Source organism: Fringilla coelebs, assembly GCF_963513975.1.
Source record: "Fringilla coelebs genome assembly, chromosome: 18".
NCBI lineage: Eukaryota > Metazoa > Chordata > Aves > Passeriformes > Fringillidae > Fringilla > Fringilla coelebs.
In genome coordinates, this window is record NC_140044.1 from 12,304,469 (window position 1) to 12,328,441 (window position 23,973).

Consider the following 23,973-nt stretch of genomic DNA (forward strand, 5'->3'; position numbering starts at 1 on the left):
TGGACACTTCCAGGGATCCAGGGGCAGCCCCAGCTGCTCTGGGCACCCTGTGCCAGGGCTTCACCATCCTCTGAGTAAAGAATTCCCTTGTAATATTTAATCTGTGCTGAAAGGGCAGGGGCTGTGGGGTGAATTAAAGCTCCTGATTTCCTTTGTGAATATCAACTGAGTAGCACATGTGATTTTAGGAATTATTGGAGTGAGTTAGGAGGTCCTTGGGATCCAGGCTGTTTACCTGTGCAGCTGTCAGCAAGGCATTGGTATTGGAAACAAAAACCATGGTCTTTCAAAAGTGCCCAGCACTGAGGCATCCCCTCCTCACTCCTCTGACAGCTCTGTTCCTCACATCATCATTTACTCACCGTGCAGTCAAGAAAAGACAAATAGAGATTTCCAAACCCGTTCCTGCTCCGTGTGCGTCAAACCCAGCGCCACCCAGCCCCTGCTGCTGCTGCTGCTGCCTCACTCCCCAGGGAATGGCTTTGATTCCATCCAGGAATTCACCTCAGGTGTGTGGCTGAGCATCACTGCCTGTGCTGCGTGCTCCCTGGGCAAAGGGAACCAAATTAGAGTGTGGGAAAGCTTCCCTGCGTAAGGATTCTTCGTTCCCAGCTGCTGCCTTGCCTGCTGGGCTGTTCCAGGGGCCTCTCTCCAGTGGCTCCTCTGGCTGTTGTTCTGCTGTGCAAACCAGCACCTCCATAAATGACTCCCAGAGCAGAGCCAGGCTGGTGGCTGCTTCCCAGGCACGCAGGTACCAGCTCTATTTTTATCCCAGCCCCGAGGTTTTATCTTGCAGAAAACATTGTTTCTCAGTGCCTTTGACTGTTCTAGCACAGAGTCTCCGTGGCTTCTTTTAGATCTTGGCGTGTTTTCTGTCTCTCTTGGTTTCCTGTGTATTACAAGGGTTGCTGGAGGGGCGGGCAGTGCAGTTGTTGCTCGTTAGCACTTATTGTATTTATTGAGCACACACCAGGCCAGTGCCAGGATGGTGCTGCATCCCTGTGCCCTCCTCCAGGTTCCTCAGCTCTCCCTCTCACTCAGCTGCTGATGGGTGCTCAGCCAGAGCCTCCTGGCATTTATATTTTTTTGCAGATCGACTCCTTGAGCACCTGTGATGAGCAGCTCCAGATGAGGTTTTTGTTTGGTTTTGAGAAGGAAGTGATGTACATGCCAGAGCCTTGCAGCGGCAGCGCTGCAAAACAAACAGCACTGAGCTGGTCAGCAGCGGGCTGGGGACCTCCTGGCTGAGAGCAGTGGTGCTGCCCACCTCCCTGCAGCCTGATTTCAGCATCCATGCCCAGATCTGGAGAGAAATCTGACAGGATTTGGGTTTTGGCTGCAGCTCTGGTGAGCTCTCAGTGCCACGGAAAAGGATGGAGATGCGCTGAGCACTCCGTGCGCCAGGGCAGCTCAACGCACCAGCTCTCCCCAGCAGCATTATTACACCAGGCTAAAAGCTAAACACAATCATCTGAACACAGTCAGAATGTATTAGATCAACATCTGCCCTCAGGAGCAAAACCTGCTCAGCTGAAACCCCAACCCCTCCTCCACGCACCGCGAGGTGTAACCGTGAGTGACTTTGGCCTTTAAATTAATCACCTTTCTCTGAGCATCCTTCTCCTCAGTGCAGCTGGGAGAAGAAGAGGAGGCTGGATGGATGGATGGATGGATGGATGGATGGATGGATGGATGGATGGAGGATTGGCTGCTCTGTGCTGCTTTCACTTCTTTTTGGAGTCTCACGACAAAGGGTTAAGCAGAATTTTGATCTCTGCAATATTTTCGTGCTTATACATTCTGTTTCTCATTTCCATGACAAAGATGGTAGGAAGAGCAGAATAAGGTACAGAATTTGCAGAGCAATTTTAAGACTGTAATGAGAACAGAAAATAGTAGGGGGAGAAGAATTGTAATTAGAATATGAAATGGGAAAAAAAAAATTAATCTATTTCCATGTCAGTCTTGAGACTAAATTCTGCTGCTCCCTGTAGCTTTCAGTGGACGGGGTTTTTTGTGTGTGTATGTGAAGAGCTTGAACTCCTCTGCAGGCTCTGAAAGATCCAGGTAAATGAGTTTAAGGCCTCATCCCCCCTCAAATAATGTAATAACAATAATATTGTGTGCAGTGTTGACAGAAAGCCAGCCAGTCTCTCAGATAAATGAATGCTGTCACTCGAATTGTGGTGGCATTGCAGGAGAATAAAAGGGGGATGCTGGAGATGCTTTTGGGGTGGAAGTCTGTGTACTTATCACATGGTCACATATCACAGAAGCCCCCAAACACCAAATATTGCCAGTCCTGAGGGACATCTGTGTGTCCTGAGCCACCCACGTGGGGTTGTGCAGTGCCTGGTTCAGCTGAGCTCTGAGGATCTCCAGGGCTGGAGGTCCCACAATGATATTTGACCACCCACATGCTAAAAAACGAGATTATATCTGCCCACAGCACTTCCAGGAGCCCACAGGTCAGGCTTTTGGTTTTGGTTTTGGGTCCAGTATGAAGAACTTCTCTGGGAGGGTTTAATTTCGCTTGCTGATAATTTCAGTGTCTGTCTCCTTGATTTTAGGCTGTTAGAACCCTGCTTTCATTTCATTTTTTCACGTACATCTTCACTGAGTCCATCTAACACCCTTCTATCCCTTCATCACCCCTTTCTCCTCATCCACACGTGCCATTCCACACCTTGGATCCTCCTTGCAGCAGCCCTCTCTCCTTCTAACAGTACAGATGGTAAAATAACACTTGGTCTTTCCCTCTTTGCTCTTCTCCTGATTGCTTCCAGAACCTGAATGGCATCTTTGGCAGCTGCTGGGGACTGGAAAAAAATTGGAAGTGAACTCTCTAGAAAAGTTTATTTTCTGGACAGCAGCATCAATTTTAAGGCTCACTGTCATGTCTGTCGTTTGGATTGCTTTTCTTCAGTGCATTACTTTGCATTTATTGACATTAAATTTAATCTTCCATTTCCTCAGTGCCACTTAGTGCAGTGAGAGTCCTAATGCAGAGCTATTCAAAGCTGCTTTTAGTTTTGGCTGGCCTGAATAATTTCTGTCTCATTAATAAACTGAGCCCTTCCAGATCAGTTATATGATGAGCTGGAGAGATTTTAGTGCAGATGGATCATGGACCATGATCTTCTGTTTGCTAAAACCTCCTGAGTGTCTTGCTGTGAGTGAAAGAACCTTCCCCTGGGTCCCATGACATGTTGGGTTTTGGGGTTTTTGAGGTTTTTGAGGAGCCTTGTGAGAAGCTCAACCAGAGAGATCAGTGCATCTTTCCTAGGGGCTTCAGCAAGCTCTAAGTGGGCTGTGAGGTGCAAGGTCCCTTGTCTTGGCTCCCTCTGGGTCACCTTGGGGAGTGTTGGAGTGTGATGGGTTCACACTGAGGGAGTTGGACATGCTGGTTTGGAACCTTCCCCTTCCCCCTCCTGTTTGTTTGGGCACAGAGACAGAAGGTCAGACATTTCAAATCCCTGAATCATTCTGGTTGGGAAAGAACTCTGGGATTGTTGGGCCCAACCACTGACCCAGCACTGCCAAGGCCACCTCTAACCCATGTCCCCAAGAGTCACATCCACATCTTTTAAATCCCTCCAGGGATTGTGGCTCCACCATGCCCTGGGCAGCTGTGGCACAACTGGGCAACCTTTTCAGTGAAGAAACTTTGCCTAATCTCCAATCTAAAACTGATGTGCCACACCCTGAGGCTGTTCCCTCTCCTCCTGTCCCTGTTCCCTGGAGCAGAGCCCAACCCTCACCTGGCTGTCCCCTCCTGTCAGGAGTTGTGCAGAGCCACAAGGTTCCCCCTGAGCCTCCTTTTCTCCAGGCTGAGCCCCTTCCCAGCTCCCTCAGCCCCTCCTGGTGCTCCAGCCCCTTCCCCACATTCCATTCCCTTCCCTGGACATGCTCCAGCCCCTCAAGGTCTGTGTTGTCATGATGGTCCCAAAATTCCCTGACATTGTTTTAGAGCAGGTGGGTCATGGGAGTTCCTTAGGATTTCCTTGGTTGGTTTTGTGTTTTCCTTCTGGCCATCCCAGTGTGAGAGCTTCTCAGATGGGTCTTTCCAAGGGAGGTGCTCCAGTTCAGGAATTTCTGAATACTCACTCCATTAGTGTCCATCAGGCTGGTGCAGGTCATTCCTTTCTTCCCCACCTGGCTGTAGTTTCTTGACAGCCTCTACCATACCTTGGCCCCACCAGCTCTGCAGGTTTCCTCCTCCTGGTCTATTGAGTAAAAAAAACTCCTACCAGGTTTTTATCCTACTTGTAAACTGTTCTTAAAACAAACAAACCAACCAAACAAACCACTTTTGACTGTAAGGCTTTAAGCCTCAAGATTCCAGTTGCATCAAGCTGAATTTCCCCTGGGATAATGGGTGAGAATATTCAGTGTTTGCAGGAAACCCCGGTGGCTGCTGTGGATGCTGGGTTTGTGTTGTCCCTCTGACACCTGCTGTGGGGTCGTGCTCCCTGCTAATGCCATTTGTCCCCAAACAAACCGGGGATGGACGCGATGACTGCCCCTGCAGGGCACTCCTGGGGGAGTGTAAATCTCCTGCTGAACTCCTGACCCTCCCTGACAGCATCAACCCCGGGGCTACCCAAGCATTTCAGCACACAAATAAATAATGCTAAGTAGATCACTCCGGGCCAGAGGTTGTGTAAAGACCTTAATGGGGGAACTGCAGTTAAAGGGATTAAGCTAACCTCAGCCCTGTGTGTTCCCTGAAGAGGTGGGATGCTGAATTACTCCTGCAGGAATTTGCAGTGGCAGCTCAGCCGTGGAGCAGGGGTGAGGTGAGGATTTCACATCCCAGAGATGTGTACAGAGAGCATCCTTGTCGTAGTTGAGATGGTCACAATCCAAAGCAACACTCCATTTTCAGAAGGCTTCAAACCTGGTTTTATTATGGCATTCATGCTTTTTAGACATTCTTACAGAACTCCTAAGCTGACACTTTGCCCATTGGTCAGGAAAGTCAAACAAAGAGCTCATTGGAACAGGCAGTTGCAGGTTTCTCTTATTTATCCTTCTTTCTTTCTTGGTCTCTATTAATGACCTTGGTAAAAAATTCTTGGTAAAAATTTCATGGTCTCTATGAAACAACCTTGGTAAAAACTTTTTTCAGGGGTAAACATGGATCCTCCTATCAGACTTCTCTCTGGCTCACAGTGGTCTCTGTAAAACCTCTTCCACAGCTCCTCACCAGGGCCAGCATCCTTGGGTGTGGATCCCTCAGAGGGCTGAGCCTGGTGTGTAGGAGCAGCATGGTGGGGATGCAGGGCTGGGAAACACCATGGCCAAAGTGTGCTTACAGCAGGATGTGCCACTTAAATAATGCTGATAAAAATGAATTGTGGATAAAACTATTCCTGTAACACTTTCTAAAGAAGAGTTATGTTTCCCATGATGGGAATGGTGCCATTGCATTGCCCATTCCCCATGATGGGAACGGTGCATTCCAATGCTGCCATTGGAAGCAGCTGAGTGAAGCCCAGCAACACATGGGCTGCAATTTGGGTTTTTTTAATTATTATTTTTTAATGAGGAGAATTAAATACAAATTAATTACCTTGTGTTACACAAGTTTTCTTGGGTTAACTTTTACTCAATAAAAACCTAAAGGGATTCCTTGCATGACATGACTTTGGGTCTGATGTCTCAGGTTTGAGCTTTTATATTTTCAGATTCTGTGCTGCTTCAGTGTGTGGGTCTGGGCTTCATATGAGAGGATGGTGAGCTCTGTGCACAGAGCAGGGAGACAAAACAATTCCTGCTCCAGCTGGGCACCAAGGACAAATGACCCAAATCTCAGGCCAGGAGCACAAACCCCGTGGGCTGCAGAGAGAAAAACAAGCAGGGTGGGACTGCAGGGGCTGAAGCTGGGATGGGACAATGAACTGCAAGGTGCAAATGGAGCAGAGCTGATCCCAGGGAGAGACCCCGTGCCCGGCCGGGCATTTTGGGGCCATTTTGGTTCATCTTGGGTGCAGCCCTGGCTGGGCTCTGGTGCTGCCCAAGGTGGATCCATGGAGAAAACCCTTTTGATAAATCCCTGCTTTATTCTTTAGCTGTGTCCAGCCTCTGCTCTAGGTCATCAGGTCACTCTGTCTTGGTGCTGGTGGTAGCTGAGCTGTCGCTTGCCTGGAAACAAACCCAGATGCATTCCAAGAATTTACAGTGAAATGTGACATTCTCAGTGCATCCAGTTTGGAAATGAGGTTGTCATGAGAGGGAACCCCCTGCCCATCTCCTGTGTCCTGGCACAGGGGGGCAAACCAGAGGCAAATGTTTATAGCTCTGAGCAGCAGGAACCACTGGAGGCATCTAATTTGTTCTTAACTGGTCATTCAGTAGCTCCTTGGTGGTGATGGCTCTTAATTACTGCTGGATTTGTATTAACAGGTCACATTTTCAAGCTCTAGAACATCAGTTGACTTGCAGTTAAGGTGCTCTGGTCTAGTATTGCCAAAAATGAGTGTCAAAATTCAGGTAAGAATCCTCCAAGAAAAAAACCTAAACCAAAAAAACCACCGAACCCACACACATAAAATAAAATTAAATAAAAAGTTGGGAAGGCTTTTAAGATCTTGCAGGTATCACAGAAGGCATTGCTGCTATGAGTTTTGCCCAGATATTGTGGTGGAGTGGAAGGTGGCCCTGCCCATGTCAGGGGAGTTGAACTGGATGATCTTTAAGGTCCCTTCCAACCCAAACCCATCTGTGATTCCACATTTTTACAAAGCTGAAGTTTCCATCTCAGTTTGTGGCTCCCACAAAATTATAAGGATGTGATGAGATTCATAATAAAATTGTACAAGCTGGCAGTGCCATCCAGGAAAAAGTAACACCTTCTTGGAATCTTGGCAGGAGGTTGTGTTTCTTTCCACTGGGCCCTTCCCAGTTAGCAAACATTTGTTCTCCCTGTTTGCACAGAGCTGGAGATCCCACAGCTGCTGCACTTTGGGGTCTGTCCCAGCCTGCTGCCTGCATTTGTTTTTCCTTTTCATATTCATCTGGCTAACAGGAGACCCATGTGACCTCTGGGCACATTTACAGGTTTGAAAATAATGCTATGGAGCAAAAATAACAAACCAAAGTGAGTCTAGAAAAGCAATAAAGATTTTAAAAGTGCTTTGGACAACAACATCTGAATTGAGCTCCGTGTATGGGCTGATAGAGCAGTTCCAGCTGCAGCTTCCCCCTTTTTCTTCCCCTTCCCTTTTTATTTCCCTCTTTTCTTTCCCCTTCCCTCCCTGGCTTCGTGCTCATTCCATGCAGGAGAGAATCAGCCACAGCCACTGAATTGTTTAATAGGCTTGCTCCTATTAACCAAAGAATAATACAATTAACTAATTGCAGCCCAGCAAAAGTGATAAAGTGATTAAGACAGCTGCACAAGAGGATGTTACTTTTGAATTAGGACTTGAAAATGATCCCTGCCACATCATTCAGTGCAGGCTGGGTTTTGGGGTAAGGGGGGTGATGAATGGCTCTGTCCAGGTTTGAACAGGAGATGGAGTGAAGGAAAAAAGGGAGGAGGCATTTATAACCAAGGGGAAATATTAAAATTCCTGTTTCTATCATAAATCTACCTGTGTGATGGGGTTGATTGTTTTGAAGTGCATTCTATAGCAAAACAATAATGAGAAGAGGGAGAGAACATTACTTATCTGCTCTACCTGGCTGCTGCATAACTGGCAAACATCTAATTGAAAAAATATCCTGATGGGAGAAATTCTAATAAATTTGTTTGCACCTTCACAGCCTGGAGGAGAGGGAAAAAAAATCCAATCAGCAGTGGGGAAATTCCAAAATTTCCATTGCATTTTGAGTCTTGATTTTCAGGCTCGCTGCTCAGCCTGGAAATCAGAGAAACAGTAATTTTGAAGGCAGGATTCATTACAGTTGTTATGAAGGCATCAAGGGCAGAAGGAATTGTGGAATGGAGTTAGGGGAACAGTAGAAAGCCATAAAAAAATACATTCTGACAAACAGAAGGATGTGGAGACAGGGGAGGGTTTGTCCTGCTCTGAAGGATATTTTTGGTTTGCTGGATGTAACTTTCAAGGTAATTTTTATTTCCTGGAGAAAAAGGTGGTGGCCAGGTGTGGGTTGGTGTCTTCTCGTGGGAAACAAGTGGTAGAATGAGAGGAATCAGCCTCAAGTGCACCAGGGCAGGTTTAGATGGGACATTAGGGAACATTTCTTCACTGGAACCGTGGCCAGGTGCTGGAACAGGTAGCCCAGGGCAGTGCTGAAGTCACCATCCCTGGAGGGATCCATGAGAGGTGATGTGGCACTTGGGGACATCACTGAGAGGTGGCCTTGGCAGTGCTGGGAGAATGTTGGACTCAGTGATCCTGGAGGGCTTTTCCAGCCCTGGAGATTCTGTGGTTCTCCACCAACCTCTGGCACCTCTGCTGCCAGGCCAGGTGTGTGTGCTGGGGTTGGTGGGGCTGTCAGAGGGCACTGAGGTGGGGCCAGAGGGGATTTAGGGGATTTGGATCCCTGTTCCTGGAAGCTCCAGCTGCCAGGAGCTGGCTGTGCCAGTGATCACCTGCCAGGTGGAGGGAAATCCAGGTTCAAGTGGATTTCCACTTCCACCCAGCTGCCTTCTGAGGAAGTTGTTGGTCCCAGTGCTCAGTGCATCCCACAGCCTCACTGGTGGATCTCACAGAACCCAGCACAGGAATCCTCTCCCACCTGCTGCAGCTATTGCTTAATGAATGCCACAATACCTGCTCCAATTTTACAGCTTTTAATTGGTTTGCTGTGCCAGAGGACAGTTTGGCAATTAGAGGGTGTCTGAGGCCAAGCAGAGCCGTGTTACCCCCACTTGGCTTTACTAACTCTGCTGCCTTTAATAGCTAATCCTGCAGCACTCTGAGAAATGGAAGCATAATTAATGGTCTAGGCTGAAAATCTTCACCTGGTTTTATTTAGATTTCACTTTTATTGCTCTTAATATGGCCAATTTCTGTTAAGGCATAACTGGAATCAGCTTCATATCAGAGAGCAGGAGGACAGGTGAGGGGTGAACAATCTCCAATTCATCATCCTGCTGGTAAGGGCAGGAGGCTTGGCTCTTCCCCTTGTTAAGTGCAGGGTGTCACTCACAGCTGGTACCTCCACCCTCGTCTCAGGAGTGTTTTATGGCTCAGCCCGTTTTTATTGCCATAATTAATTTGTGAACTCAGCCTTGAGGCCTGCCCCAGCTGTACTTGGAGGCAGAGACAATCCTGGAGGGCTTTTTTTCCTTCCTTTGGAATCTGAGTGAGTGAAAAGCTCCCGTTGCAGCTAATTAGTGAGAAGAGTTGTAGTTCTCCATGGGGGTTTTGTGGCCTGATAAGTGGATTAGCAGCTGGGAATCGGGTGTGTGCTGGAGCTGGGGGACACAGGAGGGTGGGCTGGGCTTGGGCTGCCCAGAGCAGCAAAAACAGGAGAAGAGGGGATGGATGTGTCAGGCTGTGCACAGAGACACCCTGAATGCTCCATGTTTAGTTGAGATGGTCACAATCCAAAGCAACACTTCATTTTCAGAAGGCTTCAATCCTGGTTTTATTCTAGCATGCCTGCTTTTTATACATCCTTACAAAACTCATAACTTTACTCATTGGTCACAAGAGACAAACAAAGAGCTCATTGGAACAGGCAGGTGCAGGTTTCTCTTATTTATCCTTCTTTCTTTCTTGGTCTCTTGGTAGAAAATTCTTGATAGAAAATTTTTTCAGGGGTAAACATGGATCCTCTTATCAAACTTCTCTCTGGCTCACAGAAGTCACTGTAAAATCTCTTCCACAGCTGCAGAGTGATTCTGCATTGCTGCAGGAGCTTTGCTTTGGTGTTGAGGTCTGTAAGAGGATTGAATGGGACCTGCCCAAGTCTGGATATTTCCATTGATGGAAGTTGGCTTTTTATAGATTGATGGTCTAGTAGGAATTTGAGCAACAGCTTCTTTTGGGTGATCTTTGCTGCAGGGTGCATCCATCTGTGGGTTCACACATTTGAATTATTTCTTTGAAATGAAGTGATTCATTCCTTATTTCACTGAAAAAATCCCATCTCCATGCTAGGTTAGCATATCCCATTGCAGTAACTGGGGTGAAGGTGTGCTCATACACTCTCAAAAGTGTTCAAACAGCAGCTCAGGGTTTTCCTCTGGGAATTCTGGCTCTTGATGTGAAGAGCCAGGAAGGTATTTGGGATGCACACTAGCATGGTGTGCAGATGGCATTTTATTAACTCTTTCTTTTGCCTTTCTAGTTTGATGGGGAGAACATGTACATGGGGATGAACGACAACGCCCAGGAGTTTCTATCGGCCAATCAGGTAAGAGTTGTTCTGCTGGGGTGAGATTTTTAGGGGACTAAAAACACAAATTCTAGGAGGTCTCTGTGACTCTGCCCTCCTGGGACACCACGAGTGTCCATGGAGGAGGTCAGAGCCCAGCTGCTGCCCAGGAGCAGCAGATGCAGCGCTTGGTGGAGGGGTTGGGATGCATTTCCATCCTGGTGCTGCTGCCTGGCTCTGCTGAAAAGCTCTGCTGAAAAGCTTTGCTGAAAAGTTTTGCTGCAAAGCTTTGCCTCAGCATCCCTCACTCCATATGAAGGTGCATTTGGTGTTTCTGTACACAGTGAAGTTTCCAAGTATTGTGTGCAGTTCAGGTGTCTCCTTCCCTCACGTGGAGTATTTCCTGTGGTTAAATAGATTAACAGAGGAGAAAAAGGAATCCAAAGGTTCCTGTTTTGGAGCTAGAAACCAGAATAGAAGTGTTCATGTCTTGCAGGTGCCTGAGCCTTCTCTGGGCTTGGGTACACATGGAAAAAACATGGAGTGGGGTCCTAAACCTGTGTATGGGCTGGAACATGATCTTTAGGGTGATCTTCCAACCCAGTTCTGGGACTCTGTAAAGTTAAGTCCATATATAGGTCCTGCTGGGACAGGAGGACTTCAGCACATGCTTTTCTGGCCCCCTGTGCACCCCTCAGGGGTGGCCTGGCATGGTTAGAGGTGCTGCACCAAGCATCTCATCACATGCAGCCTGGAGAGGGGAGGAGGCAGCTCCTTGCTGACACATCCCAGCACCCCACCTTTGGTTGTGTTGGGCTGTTTTGTTGACCACAGACCCAGCCCCACAGAGTGCCTGGGGTTTGGGACATCAATGTGGTGCTCCAATGGCAGCAGGGCTTAAACTCTATCCACATTACACTGGGAATGGGATGAATCCTGCCTCCCTGAAGCAGGGCAGTGCTTTGGCTCGTGGCTCAGGAGAGGTGTTCCTGCTCTGGCAGCTGGCACTGGCAGCTGTCCCCATGGTGGCTGTCCTTGCATGAGGAGGAATTCCAGGGTGGGGAAGGAACAGCAAACTTTGTGCTGCTGGGTGATTCAGCAGAAACAAATATGTGTTCAACCAACAACGGTGTGGGGTTGATCCTTAGAGCCAGGAATTGCCAGGGGGTGAGTAAATATGGGAAAGAATGGGGGGATCCCTGAGTGCCCCATCCAGGGGCAGCCCTGTGCCCCAGCTGTGCAGAGCCTCATGTGGATGATCACAGGAGATATTTTGCCTCTAAAACCTCCCAAGGATGGAAGTTGGCTTTTTAGATCAGATTCATGGTCTAGTAGGAATTTGAGCAACAGCTTCTTTTGGGTGATCTTTGTTGCAGGGTGCATCCATCTGTGGGTTCACACACTTGAATTATTTCTTTGAATTGGAGTGATTCATTCCTTATTTCACTGAAAAAATCCCATCTCCATGCTAGGTTAGCATATCCCATTCCAGTAACTGGGGTGAAGGTGTGCTCATACACTCTCAAAAGTGTTCAAACAGCAGCCAGCATTTCCCTGGGAAGGGCTGGCAGTGCTGGCACAGGGAGCAGCCACAGTCCCTGGCCACCCTGTGCCTGCAGCAGCAGGCTGGATTTGGGCAGAGCCATGGCCAGCATCAGCCATTGGTGTTTCCTGCACCTCTCTCATCCCTTTTCCCTCCAGGTGGGCCTGAGGGGGAGGTCAGCAGGGATGCTGTGGGGCTGGGAATGGTTTGCTGCCCCTCAGGGAGAAGGGTTGGCTCCCAAAGGAAAGCAAGGAGAGGAGTCATGTCCTGAGTTTGATGCTGGAGAAGGATCAACCAAACCAGCTTAGATCCCTGTAACCTGGGCAAGAGGAGTTCACTCTTCACTTGCTCTCTCTTTACTTGCAATTTCCCATTTTGGAGTAGGGTGGAGAGGGAGGAAAGTCCTTTGCTTGGGCAGAGGAGGGCAGGAAGCCCTGCTGCAGGGATGGCCTCGTGCACAGGGGCTGTGCTGCTCTTCCTCCACCAGCAAAAGCACTGCAGAGAGGAGCATGGACAATGAATGGGGGTGTTTGCCTTGTCTGGCACCCCCAGTTCCCTCCCTGGGCTGGTGTGGGGCAGTCAGAGGGGTGCAGGGGGCACCTGGGCTCTGTGGGAGGCTGCAGTGACCCCCATAACCTCATCTGGGGTGGCAGGAGTGCAGCTGGGAGGGAAGGTGAGGATCCCAGCTCGTGCCCTGCAGGGATGTGGTTCACACCCAGCATGAGCTTTGGCCAGGGAGGATGATGAGCAGCTTCCTCCTCAGCCTCCTCAGTGCACCATCTCCTTTATTTACCTGCACATCAGCATTTGTTGACTGGTTTTACAGCCCCAGCCATGACTTCAGCACTAATGACACGACTCTGTTATTTAAATGGGGCTTCCAGATGGTTTTTATTGTTTGCTAAACCTGTTGTAACCTGAAGGAGTACATTAAACAGCAGGAGGGGGGTTTCACAACCTCACCTCAGAGGCTGCTGAGCCTCCAGATTCCTTTACAGCCCATGTGGGACATCCAGCAGCCCTTGGGTTCCTTCAAGACAAAGGCAAATTTTACAGGCTCAGGGCTGGAGCCATCCCACTGCAGCAGATGAGCCTGGTGGCTTGGGGTTTTCCTCCATGGTGATCCTGCAGCTCCCTGACAGCAGCTCTGTCTCAGCCTCTTGTCTGGTTTTTGATCCTAAGGAAGTTCTGTTCAGCCCAGGGGAGGAGGCTCCAGGGAGAGCTCAGAGCCCTTCCAGGCTAAAGGGGCTCCAGGAGACCTGGAGAGGGACTGGGGACAAGGGATGGAGGGACAGCACACAGGGAATGGCTTCAAATGGACAGAGGGCAGGGATGGATGGGATACTGGGGAGAAATCCCTCCCTGTGAGGGTGCTGGGGTCCTGGCAGCTGGGGCTGCCCCTGGATCCCTGGCAGTGCCCAAGGCCAGGCTGGACAGGGCTGGGAGCACCTGGGACAGTGGGAGGTGTCCCTGCCATGGCAGGGGGTGAAATGAGATGGGCTTTAAGGTCCCTTCCAACCCAAACCTTTCTGGGTTTCTGCAGTTTCTCGTGGCAGGAGTGTGGTAAAGCCAGGATCAGGGCCCTCCTGCATCTCCTTCATTATTCCCTGCCTAGCTGCCAGATTGAGGGGAAGGAGAAACAAAACCTCACAACAAAGCCCGTGTAAAACCCCCCCAAAACACCATCCAAAACATATGGAAGCCAGGTGCCCTCTTCCTTCCCCTGATCTCCCTTGTGCCATGGCTACAGCTCTTGTCATCCCAGAGGGGCTGGACTCAGCTGAGGACAAAATGCAGAAATAAAGGAGCCTTAAACATAATGAGAGCACTGACAGCTCACACCAGCACAGCCTGCTTGGGGAAAATAATTCCTCTTGTTCCATCAAATAGGAGGGACATTTGACCCCAGAAGGGAGTCAAATGTGAAATGTAATTCAACCTCCAGCAGAGGCCAGGGTATAAATGCAAGCTGACATCTGATCAAGCCATCGTGGACATTTGACCCTCGAGATGAGTGAGGTATCTCTTGTGTCTTGTGGAGTCAGCAGAGCATCATTCCTCACCCCTGTCAATTTTCCTTCTTTCTTTCCCACCCCCCTCCCCCCCAAAAAAAAGGCAAGGAATTAAGTAATGTGAAAAATCCCAAGGAATACACAGATACGAAGTGCTCTGAAAGATCAGTAAAAATGCAGTGGTGCTGGCAAAAGAAATAAAAACACCTGCAAAATCAGTGGGAAAAGATATTTATTGAGGTCATTGTGACAAGGACAGTAACACCAGGACAGGGAAAGGTTGAGGAATGAGCTTGGTTTTATTTGGCATTGAGACTTTTGCACTTGCAGGAGGAGTCCATGGGTACCTTAAAAACATGGATTAGCTCTGCCTGGGAATCTCCTGTGAGAAAGCACCATCATCCCATGTGCTGGATGGAGAAATGCAGGAGCTGCCTTGTCAGGGAGCTGGGGGTGATGTGATGAGGTTGTGGGGACTGCCAGGCCCTGGCATGGCCCTGGGGACCACTGTCCCCTGGCTTTGGGGTGTGACTGTGTACCTGGTCAGTGCATACCTGGTCAGTGCAGAAAAGCCTTAGGGGGGTGTTTGCTGCATTTCCCCTCCCTCCATGAATATCTCTGGCTGCTAGCAGGGCAACAGGCAGCTCGAAGGAGGAAAGAGCTGAATATTTATCACTGGACAGTTTGGATCCTGTGCTCTGCCTAATCCCAGGAGATTTCAGTGCATGGCTTATTCCAGCTGAGCAACCAGCCCATTGTTGTTTCTCCCAACAAGTTAATTTGTGTGACTCCTCATGGAAAGTCTTTTCAACAGCACTGTGGTTTGTTCAGGCCAGGGAGACTGTAAAAGCAGCTCTTTGCTTCTGGAGGTGAGGGCACAGACAGGACCCACTGCTATGAAATGTTGAAAATTTGAGAGTTCAATTAAAAATAGGAGAGTTAAATAGACAATGTTCTTTGCACACCGTTTTCTCCTCCTAAAGCTGTTCCTGTGTGTTGCTCCTGCTGGCAGGCTCATGCTGCCCATCTGTGTCTCAAAAATGCCAGGTCTTGGCTGCCAGGTTTGCACAGCAGCACTGAGCAGCCTGGGGAAGTGAAAGTTGTCCCTGCCCATGGCAGGGCAGGAACTGGATGGTCTTTAAGATCCAACCCAAACCATTCCAGTATTCTACAACTGAAAGAGCAGGATGCCTGGAGAAGCTGTGGCTGCCCTTGGATCACTGGAAGTGGCCAAGGCCAGGTTGGAGGGGATACCTCAGGTTTAGCTTTTATATTTTTCAGACTCTGTGCTGCTTTAGTCTGTGGGTCTGGGCTTCATATGATGAGTAAGCTCTGTGCACAGAGCAGGGAGACAAAACAATTCCTGCTCCAGCTGGGCACCAAGGACAAATGACCCAAATCTCAGGCCAGGAGCACAAACCCCGTGGGCTGCAGAGAGAAAAACAAGCAGGGTGGGACTGCAGGGGCTAAAGCTGGGATGGGACAATGAACTGCAAGGTGCAAATGGAGCAGAGCTGATCCCAGGGAGAGACCCCGTGCCCGGCCGGGCATTTTGGGGCCATTTTGGTTCATCTTGGGTGCAGCCCTGGCTGGGCTCTGGTGCTGCCCAAGGTGGATCCATGGAGGCCTTTGGATAAATCCCTGCTTTATTCTTTAGCTGTGTCCAGCCTCTGCTGTAGGGCAGCTTTCACAGGGCATCAGATGGGGCTTGGAGCAACCTGGGACAGCAGAAGGTGTCCCTGCCTGTGGCAGGGGTGGAATGGGATGAGCTGTAAGGTCCTTTCCCATCCATCCATTCTGGGATTCTATGACAGAAAAAGGCAGGATTTCACCCAAGCCTGGTGAGATACCTGCTGCAGGTGACCTCAAGTGTGTCACCTGATGTGTGGAGCAGCACAAGGGGCTTTAATCTGGGCTCTGGGCATTAGGGTGAGCCTGGGTACCTCCTGGATGGGCTGTTTACACTTACACTGCCAAGAAAGCAAATCCACGGGCAGGGATGTGTTTCTGGGGGCTGTGGATATGTGTGAAACAGAAGGTGGATTTTCCCTGGCCGTGTGTGACTCGGGGAGCCCTGCTGGGCACAGAAGCTTTGCTGACACCCGAGGGAGATGCAGTTAGGAGAAATGATATTTATCATCTGCACAGAGATCCACAGCATCTGTCTGCAGCCCTGCTCCATGAACCTGAGTGTGGGGTGAGCCAAGTCTGCCCCATCCCACCCACGTGGGATCCATCTGCAGGTGTCCCCCTGTGCCTGTGCACGTGGATAAATCAACATTTATCTCCTGTATCTATTGCCCTTTACCTCCCTGCCTCCGTATATCTCCACGCTGGGTCTGTATTAGCCATAATAGATGCAGTGAGTCACTGATCTGGTGGGTCAAATGGTCAGGGCTCTTTGATCAGCCGTCAGGATCCATTACCACCAGGGCCTCTGCTGGGGCTGGAATTACAACTTACATTTGACTCATTTCTGGGGTCAAAACATCCCTCTTATTTGATCGAATGACAGAAATTGTATAATTTGTATATATCCCTGAGCCATATGTGCTCTGAGTGCCACTCTAATGTGTTTTATAAAGGCACAGCTGTCTTGGTGACTTATTTAAAATGGGATTTTGAAGTAGTGTTCTTGCCGTTTAATGTCCTCATTCAGGGTTACACGAGGTTTATCAAATAATAAATAACATTTAGAACATTGCTTTTAACATAACAATGGCTTTGCTGCTTATAAGGAACTGGGCGGTCCAATAAAGCTTTGTTTGGTAAATAAGTGATAATGCAGAAAGCAAAGATAGGATAATTAGAAATTAATGATGTGTGGGAAGCTACGGATACCTTCCTCATGCTCTGCTAACGCTCCAGACGAGACAGAGCTCGTCTTGGCAGCCTCTGCTATAAAACATGCCTTCAAACCTTGTCATAATACTGGCAGACGTGTTGTTCCCACCAGTCTTGACTGAATCACAGCAAAATGTCAACACTTGATAAAATAAACCCGGGGCTGGGGCAGACCCATGTGAGTGCAGGGCTTCCCCATCCCTGCTGGGGACCACGGGGGCAGAACACAGTGACGAGGTGGCTGTGCAGCCCCGGGCAGAGTGAGGGTGACTGGGGGCTGCCAATGAAGGTGGGGGTCACCCTGCCCTCATTCTTGCTCTTCCCTCCAGGGCAGGTGTGGGAACTCAGCGCACCTCTCCTGATGCCCAGAGCTACCCAGAGAACCCTTGGGGGGCTCGGGAGCCTTGGGATGTTGCTAAAAGTGCCTGGTGGCTCGACTTTGACCCTACAAGAGATGTACCACCTGTATATGGGGATATAAGAATCACTGGGGTTTAAAGGATATAGAAATAGCACAATTACAGGTCAAAGCACAGATTTTAAGATTTTGGTACTGGGGGGTTGGAAAAACAAGATGGAGGGAGTTGGGGCCTGCCACATGGCTCTTCCTCCTTCTTCTTGTCTTCCATTTTCTGTGTGACACAGATATTTTTGATAGGTTCTTAGTAAAGGTACACTTAGTAATAAAAATGATAAGTATTGGGGACAAAAGATAAATATAGTTTACGTAGTCTTTGTTATAAAAAGATGTGACCGCCCTGTGGGCAGTCAGAGTGCCTTTGGCTGCCTGGCTGGCCAGACCCCAGCTGGGCAGAGAGAAAACTTTGTAGATAAGAAATAATAAACAACCTTGAAGAGCGAACCTGAGAGTCCAGCCTTGTCTTTTGGAGCCTGGGGAGCGAGCCCATCTCACCCTTGTCTGGGCAGAGACAAATAACAGCGAGCCAGGACAGGCAGGAGCTGCAGCCAAGGTGGTTCTCAATCCATCAGTGGTGGGGCTGCTCTCCCACTGACAGTGAAGCAGCACCATGCAGTGCTCAGGTGTGAGATGTCCTTAGGGCTGTTGGTCTCTGGCCTACCAGATGTGTGAATTTGGAGGAGCTTCCAGCACTTGGTTTGTCCCATAAAGTGCACCAGGTTGCTCATGGTCACCACAGCCACTGCCTCAAACCTGGGAATGCTTGGGAAAAAAGGCAGGAAGAGCCCAGGAGATCATTAAACATGGCTGAGCAATTCCTTAGGGTCTCCTTCTCTTGAGTCTTATATAGAAAGGTCTGCACAGAAAACTGGAGCCTATGGTGAGGTTATTCTTTGTGCAATTTTCACTCAAGTCCCTTAATGGACTTTGGTGTTTCTAATTAATCTTTGCACATCAAGAAACTTGTTTCAACATTCACAGATTTACAGAACGGATTGGGATGGAAGGCACCCTTGAAACTCCTCTAATTCAAGCCCTCTGCAAGGAGCAGGGACATCTCCAGTGAGATCAGGTTGCTCAGGGCCCTGTCCAAGCTGACTTTGGGTGTTCCCAGGGCTGGGACAGCCACAGCTTCCCTGGGAAATCTGTGCCAGTGTTTCACCACCCTCTGAGTGAATAACTGAGGAGGCAGGGTTTGGGGCTCCATATTCTGTTGATTTTTGTTGATCACAGGAACAGATGATATCAGAGGTTGGTCAGTGTTAAAGGAAGTCCCATGTAAGTGGGGGGTTAAATAAGGGGCAATATCACCTCCTTTTTTAAGGGGGCCATGGAGAGCTCTGGTGCTCCTCAATCTCCAGCTGCCTTGTGCTCTTTGGACTTTACTCTCTTGTGCCCGTGCAGAATCTTGGTCTCTTCCAATCTGCAAATGAATAATCTGTATTTTTGAAGTCTGGAATTGGCCCCATCAGGGGCAGAGCACACCTGAAAGTAAATAACTGATGACTCCCCACTCCCTTGACAAGGATACATTGCAAATACTGCAGGAACATACAGATATATCAGTATAAAAGACCCCTGGTGAAGGGAAGAGAGAGGTTTGTATAGACTCAGAGTTGAAAGAGGATTACACAGAGTTTGGGAGTGTGCCCTGCAGGCCCCCGAGCTAAGATACAGATTTTTGCTCTCTCCCTGCTGTTCTTTGAGTAATACTGTATAATTTCATATGTTGTGCTGGAGAAGAAAAAAATAGAGGGGAGACATTGATAGATCCTAAATGCCTTTCTCAGCAGACAATTCAGGAAGAATACCATGTACTATTTTAGAATGAACAATAGAGTGTTACATGTCATTTATTATAATCAGCAGCTAATGGAAACCCTTCCAGGAGGGGCTTGAGCAGAACTACAGCTGATGATCCAGCCTTGTGAATTTTGCATGAACTCCTGTGTGACAGCAAAATTTTTGAAAGGTGCAGTCAGGAAGTGATTCCTGTAGCTTAGTCATAGCAAGAGGAGGTTTTACTGCTGGTGCAAGGCCAGCTGTAGTGTTTAAATAAAATAATAATAATAATAATAATAATAATAAAATCCCATTACAAGCAGAGTGAACATCATCTTCAACCCCTGGCCTCAAGGGACTCCTAAGTTTTTAGCAAAACTGTTGAAAAACAGCCACCAAGCAGCCCAGAGTGCTGCAGTTGAGCCATTCCTAGACCAAAATGGATGGTCTGCTACTATTGCACTCACTCAGGGGGAAAAGGGAAAAAGAAATAGCATCTCAAACAGCTGAGGACACCTGTCAGCACCTGGAAGGAATGGGAAACACTGAAACTGTTGTGGTGGCTGGATTTCATGTGTAGATATTTCATCAAGGAGATTGCTGAGAGGTTAGGTTCAGGGCCAAAGGCAGGAGGGAGAAGGAGATCCTCAGGTGCACTGGAGGACACACACCACACCTGACACCTGAGGGCTGGCCATCCACCACTCTCCAAGGTCCCCTGGAGACCATTGCCAGCTCTGGCCCACCCCAGCAGTTACCTTTCCCTATCTTTCCTCTGTCTTTCCAAGGTTTTCTGGGATATGAATCAGCTCAGAGAATGTTTTTAACCCAAAAAAAGATTGTATATATTAAGCAGCACATCTGGCTGTAGACCTTGTTCTGTGAGATGTGGAATCAAAACATGCCTGAGGATCTTCAGTCAGAGCTGCGACTTCTTTTGCAGTGAAAAGGGATTTCAGCAGTGAAACATTTAAAAACTAATAATAATAATCCAGTCTGTGCAGGATTGGCCCAGGGCTGGAGGCAGCAGAGCTGGGGAAGTGGTGGGAACCTGGGGGTGGCAGAGAAGGAGCAGCAGGACCATGTCCATCCCCCTGACAAACAGCCTTTGCTGCTGCATCTCAATCTGAAGGTTTCCATATGGAAAATACTGGTACCAAGAGGAGTTCTGATCGAGGATTGGACATGGGTGGTTCTGAAATTCCACCCTGCCCACCAGAGGGGCTGCAGGGAAGGTGTATCCCAGACCCCAGGAGTGCTCCCTGTGTGCTGGAGGGTGAAGGAGATGGAGTGACTGGGACAGCTTCAGAACACCGTGGGGCACAGCTGAGGTCAGGCTGAACATCAGGATCTGCTGGAGGGCAGGGTGGCTCCTGGGGCATGAGAACAGTGGCCTGGCTGTCCAGCAGTGCTGCTGGGCTTCTAAAGCCAATGGCTCCTAAAAGAGCTGCAAATGATAGAGGAAGGTGATGTGCTTTAGGCAAGAAAGTGCCACTTTATCAAGGATTTCCTTGTGCTTTCACTGCTGTAAAAGGACTGCACACATGGTAAGGAGAGCCACTGTCCTTGATGGTCAGCATGGCCCAGGGCAGGGTGGAGACCTGCATGGGGGACAGCCTGGAGAGAGCAGACCCCCTTTAAAGCACAGCTCTCAGGTTGGTATGGTGCTTGTGTGTGCTTTAAACCCTCAGCACGGCCACTCCTGCTGCTCCTGGGCTGGCCTACAGTGGTGGCAGTCAAAGGCAATCCCAGAGCTTTCATCCACAAGCTGTTTGTGCCCTTGGATCCTGCAGCTCCTTGTGCTGAGCTGATTCCTCAGCGTGTGTCCCGAATTCCTGCTGTGACACAGCGTGACAGGGAGCCCTGTGCCTGCCAGGGACTGATGCTGAGCTCTGACAGCGCAGCCCCAGCACTCTTGGGGAGCTGTGATGAGCAAGGATTTCCTCCTGTGTGTTGGGGGAGATGAAACAGGAAAGCCCTATAAATATGATTGTCTGGCAAAAGATTTTGAGAATATGGAAACTGTAAGGGAGATTGAAATGAAAGCAGCTTTGAGATCCCTCAGTTACTGAACAACTGGAAAACAATGGTGTGGCCAGCTGAAGGTAATCCCCTTTTGATCAGACAACCCCCTCTGCTTGCAGACAGCTCCAAGGGGCAGAGCAGACCCCACTGGCTTGGCAGAAGGGGCCCAAAGAGGAGTTTTTAGGGTTTAAAATGTAACACAGTATGGTGATGTGATGATTCTTATAGGCTGTATGTAAATGCTGTAGGATTTGTATCTTGTACTAGACTGGTTGGTGAGAATTAGAATATTCACACAGAAGAAGATTTATGGCATTGTAACGGGAACCTCGTGCTCTCACTCTCTTACCCTCTCATCCTCTCATCCTCTTTCCCACTCTCTTTACCTCTCTCTCCCTCTTTGGGGCTGCTCTCAGCTGTGCCTGGCAGCTCCCAGCAGGTCCCTGCCCCCAGCCCCTGTGCAATAAACCCCAAGTTCCTGACCTGGCTCCAGAGATCTCTCATGTCCGTCTGTCCTGACCATCCTACCCCCTGCTGCTCCTACACCCGTGTCCTGTTGGGGGGTTGGGTTTGGCTCCTGCACAGGGTGGTTTGCTTCTCTAATGAACCTCTAGGGAGTTGCTCTGGAAAACTCTGTTTATTTGTGGAAATGCAGCTCCGTGGGCTGCAGCAGTGTGGAAGAAAATACCCAGCCCATTGCTCTGGGGATTTCCTTTCCCAGCTGATTGATTACTTCTTCCCTCCTCATCAGAGACCCATCCTGAGCTGGTGTTTGGCTCTGCTGTCACAACACAGTGATTAACTGAGGAGACACTTACTTCCAGCAGGAAAATGTTATTTTCCACTTCAGCATTTGGATGAAGGCCTGGGCAGAAAGGAAAGCCCCTCTGCTGCCTTGGCTGGTGACAGAATGAGTCCTTCCCTCTGTGCCAGCTCTGAGGCTGCCCTGGCCACGTGCAGGATTGGGCTCCATTCCAGCCCCACGAGGCCAGGACCATCAGCAGAGCATCTTACCCAAAACAGAGTGACCAGGAACACTGGGACAGTGATTGTCCCCTGTGCTGGCACTGCTGGGGCACCTCCAGTGCTGTGCCCCATTCTGGGCTCCTCAGGGAAAGGCATCGAGGGGCTGGAGTGTCCAGAGATGGGAACAGAGCTGGGGAAGGGGCTGGAGCACCAGGAGGGGCTGAGGGAGCTGGAAAGGGGCTCAGCCTGGAGAAAAGGAGGCTCAGGGGGGACCCTGTGGCTCTGCACAGCTCCTGCCAGGAGGGGACAGCCAGGGGTGGGTTGGGCTCTTCTTCCAGGCAAACATCAATAGAACAAGAGGAAATGGCCTCATACTGTGCCATGGGAGATTTAGAGTGGATATCAGGAGGAATTTCTTCACTGAAAGGGTGGTCAGACATTGCCAGGGGCTGCCCAGGGAGGTTTGGAGTCCCCATCCCTGGAGGTGTCCAAGGAACACCTGGCCATGGCACTCGGTGCTCTGGGCTGGGGATGAGGTGGTGATCAAAGCTTGGGCTTGATGTTTTTGGAGGGCTTTTCCATCCTGGAATATTCCATGATGTCAGGGCCCTGCAGGCCCTGGAGGATGATGAGGGCTGTGGATCCCAAGTGCAGCCATCCAGCTCCTTCTGCTGAGAGCCAGGCTCTGCTTCACTCCAACCTCCCCTCGCTCATGGGGCTGGGCAGAGCAGGGGACATGAGCTGGCTGGGGAGAGAATGCCACCAGTCCTTGTCTCCTGCTCCTTTGGGGAATGTTGTAATGCACTAAATAGTTATTCAGTTGTTTGCACAGTGTTTGGGGAAGGCTGGGATCTTTCCTCTCAAGTGATACACCACACTGGTCAGAGCCATGGTGGAAACCAAAAACCAGGGGCAGGGGACATGAGCTGGCTGGGGAGGGAATACCACCAGTCCTTGTGCTCCTGCTCCTTTGGGAAGGCTGGGATCTGTCCCTCCCAGGTGACACACCAGGCCAGGCTGGTCAGAGCCATGGTGAGAGCCAAGAACCAGGGCAGGGAGCTGAGCTGTGGCACAGGACCCAGCTGAGGGATGGTGTCACAGCAGCTCCATGAGCTCCACGTTTGGCCCACGCTCCATCTCCTCTGGGCAGCTCTGCCAAGGGCTGTGCTGGGTCTCACCCATCGCTGCCACCACCAGCAGCAGCCTGAATTAAACTTATCTCAAAGCAGCAAATCCATCAGCTGCCATCAAGAGTGCTGGGTCTGAGGCTGCCTGGCTCAGGTCTATACATCTGTGTACACCGTAAAGGGCAAAATATGACTTGGCTTTTATTACTTTAATTAAAACATGAGTGAAGAGTATGAGATTCATATTAAATTGTATTTTCCTGGCTGCTGTGGGAAGGAGCTAACTGATCTGATTACCATGAAGATTACAAACTATCAAAGTGAAAAAGAGCTTTTTGCAAGTATTTCATATTAAACCTTCAAACATAACACTTTAAGAATAATTATAGTTGTATTACTGGAAAATGATTCATGAATTCTGAATAAATATAAGGCCCTTAAAGGGAAATGTTCCAAGACCACAGTTTTCTTTCCAATCTGATGAAATTTAGTATCATTTTGCAGCTGTAGAATAGAATGAAAAAAAAAAATATGTACATAGACTGTATTGAATATATGTCAGACTAAACTAATGAGATTTTTTACATCAACTCTGAGCACGAACGCAGACAAATGGAATAGCCATCCTCATTTTCTGTAATAGAAAGCACCAAAAGGGAAGGCAGAAAGGATCTCACTGCTCACAAGTCTTTATTCCACCCTTGATTGTTAAATAATATATTTTAAGTTCTCATATCTTGCCCGCAGAATGTTTGAACTGACACTAATGGGTATGTAAGAGAAAAGAGTGAGCTCTAAGAAAAAAAAAAAGTGAGGAAAGGATTGGGAATTTTATCAGTATTCCCAGTGGGCTGTAATAAAGATACTTTTCACACAATGTTTACAGCAGACAGTTTAGTTTCCTTCCAACAATTATGAGAGAAATTGAATCTCAGGAAATGTTAGTTTTCGCTAAAATTA

General features: G+C 49.0%; 1 protein-coding gene across 1 annotated transcript in view; it reads left to right on the forward strand.

The window, feature by feature from the left end:
• Positions 1-23,973, forward strand: part of TOX2 (TOX high mobility group box family member 2) — a gene marked incomplete at its 5' end in the record, with an annotated part of 168,446 nt that overhangs the window by 55,243 nt on the left and 89,230 nt on the right. Inside the window, one exon of the mRNA XM_084217682.1 lies at positions 10,270-10,335. Coding sequence (XP_084073808.1) covers positions 10,270-10,335 — 66 coding nt within the window. The remainder of the gene's footprint in view (positions 1-10,269; positions 10,336-23,973) is intronic.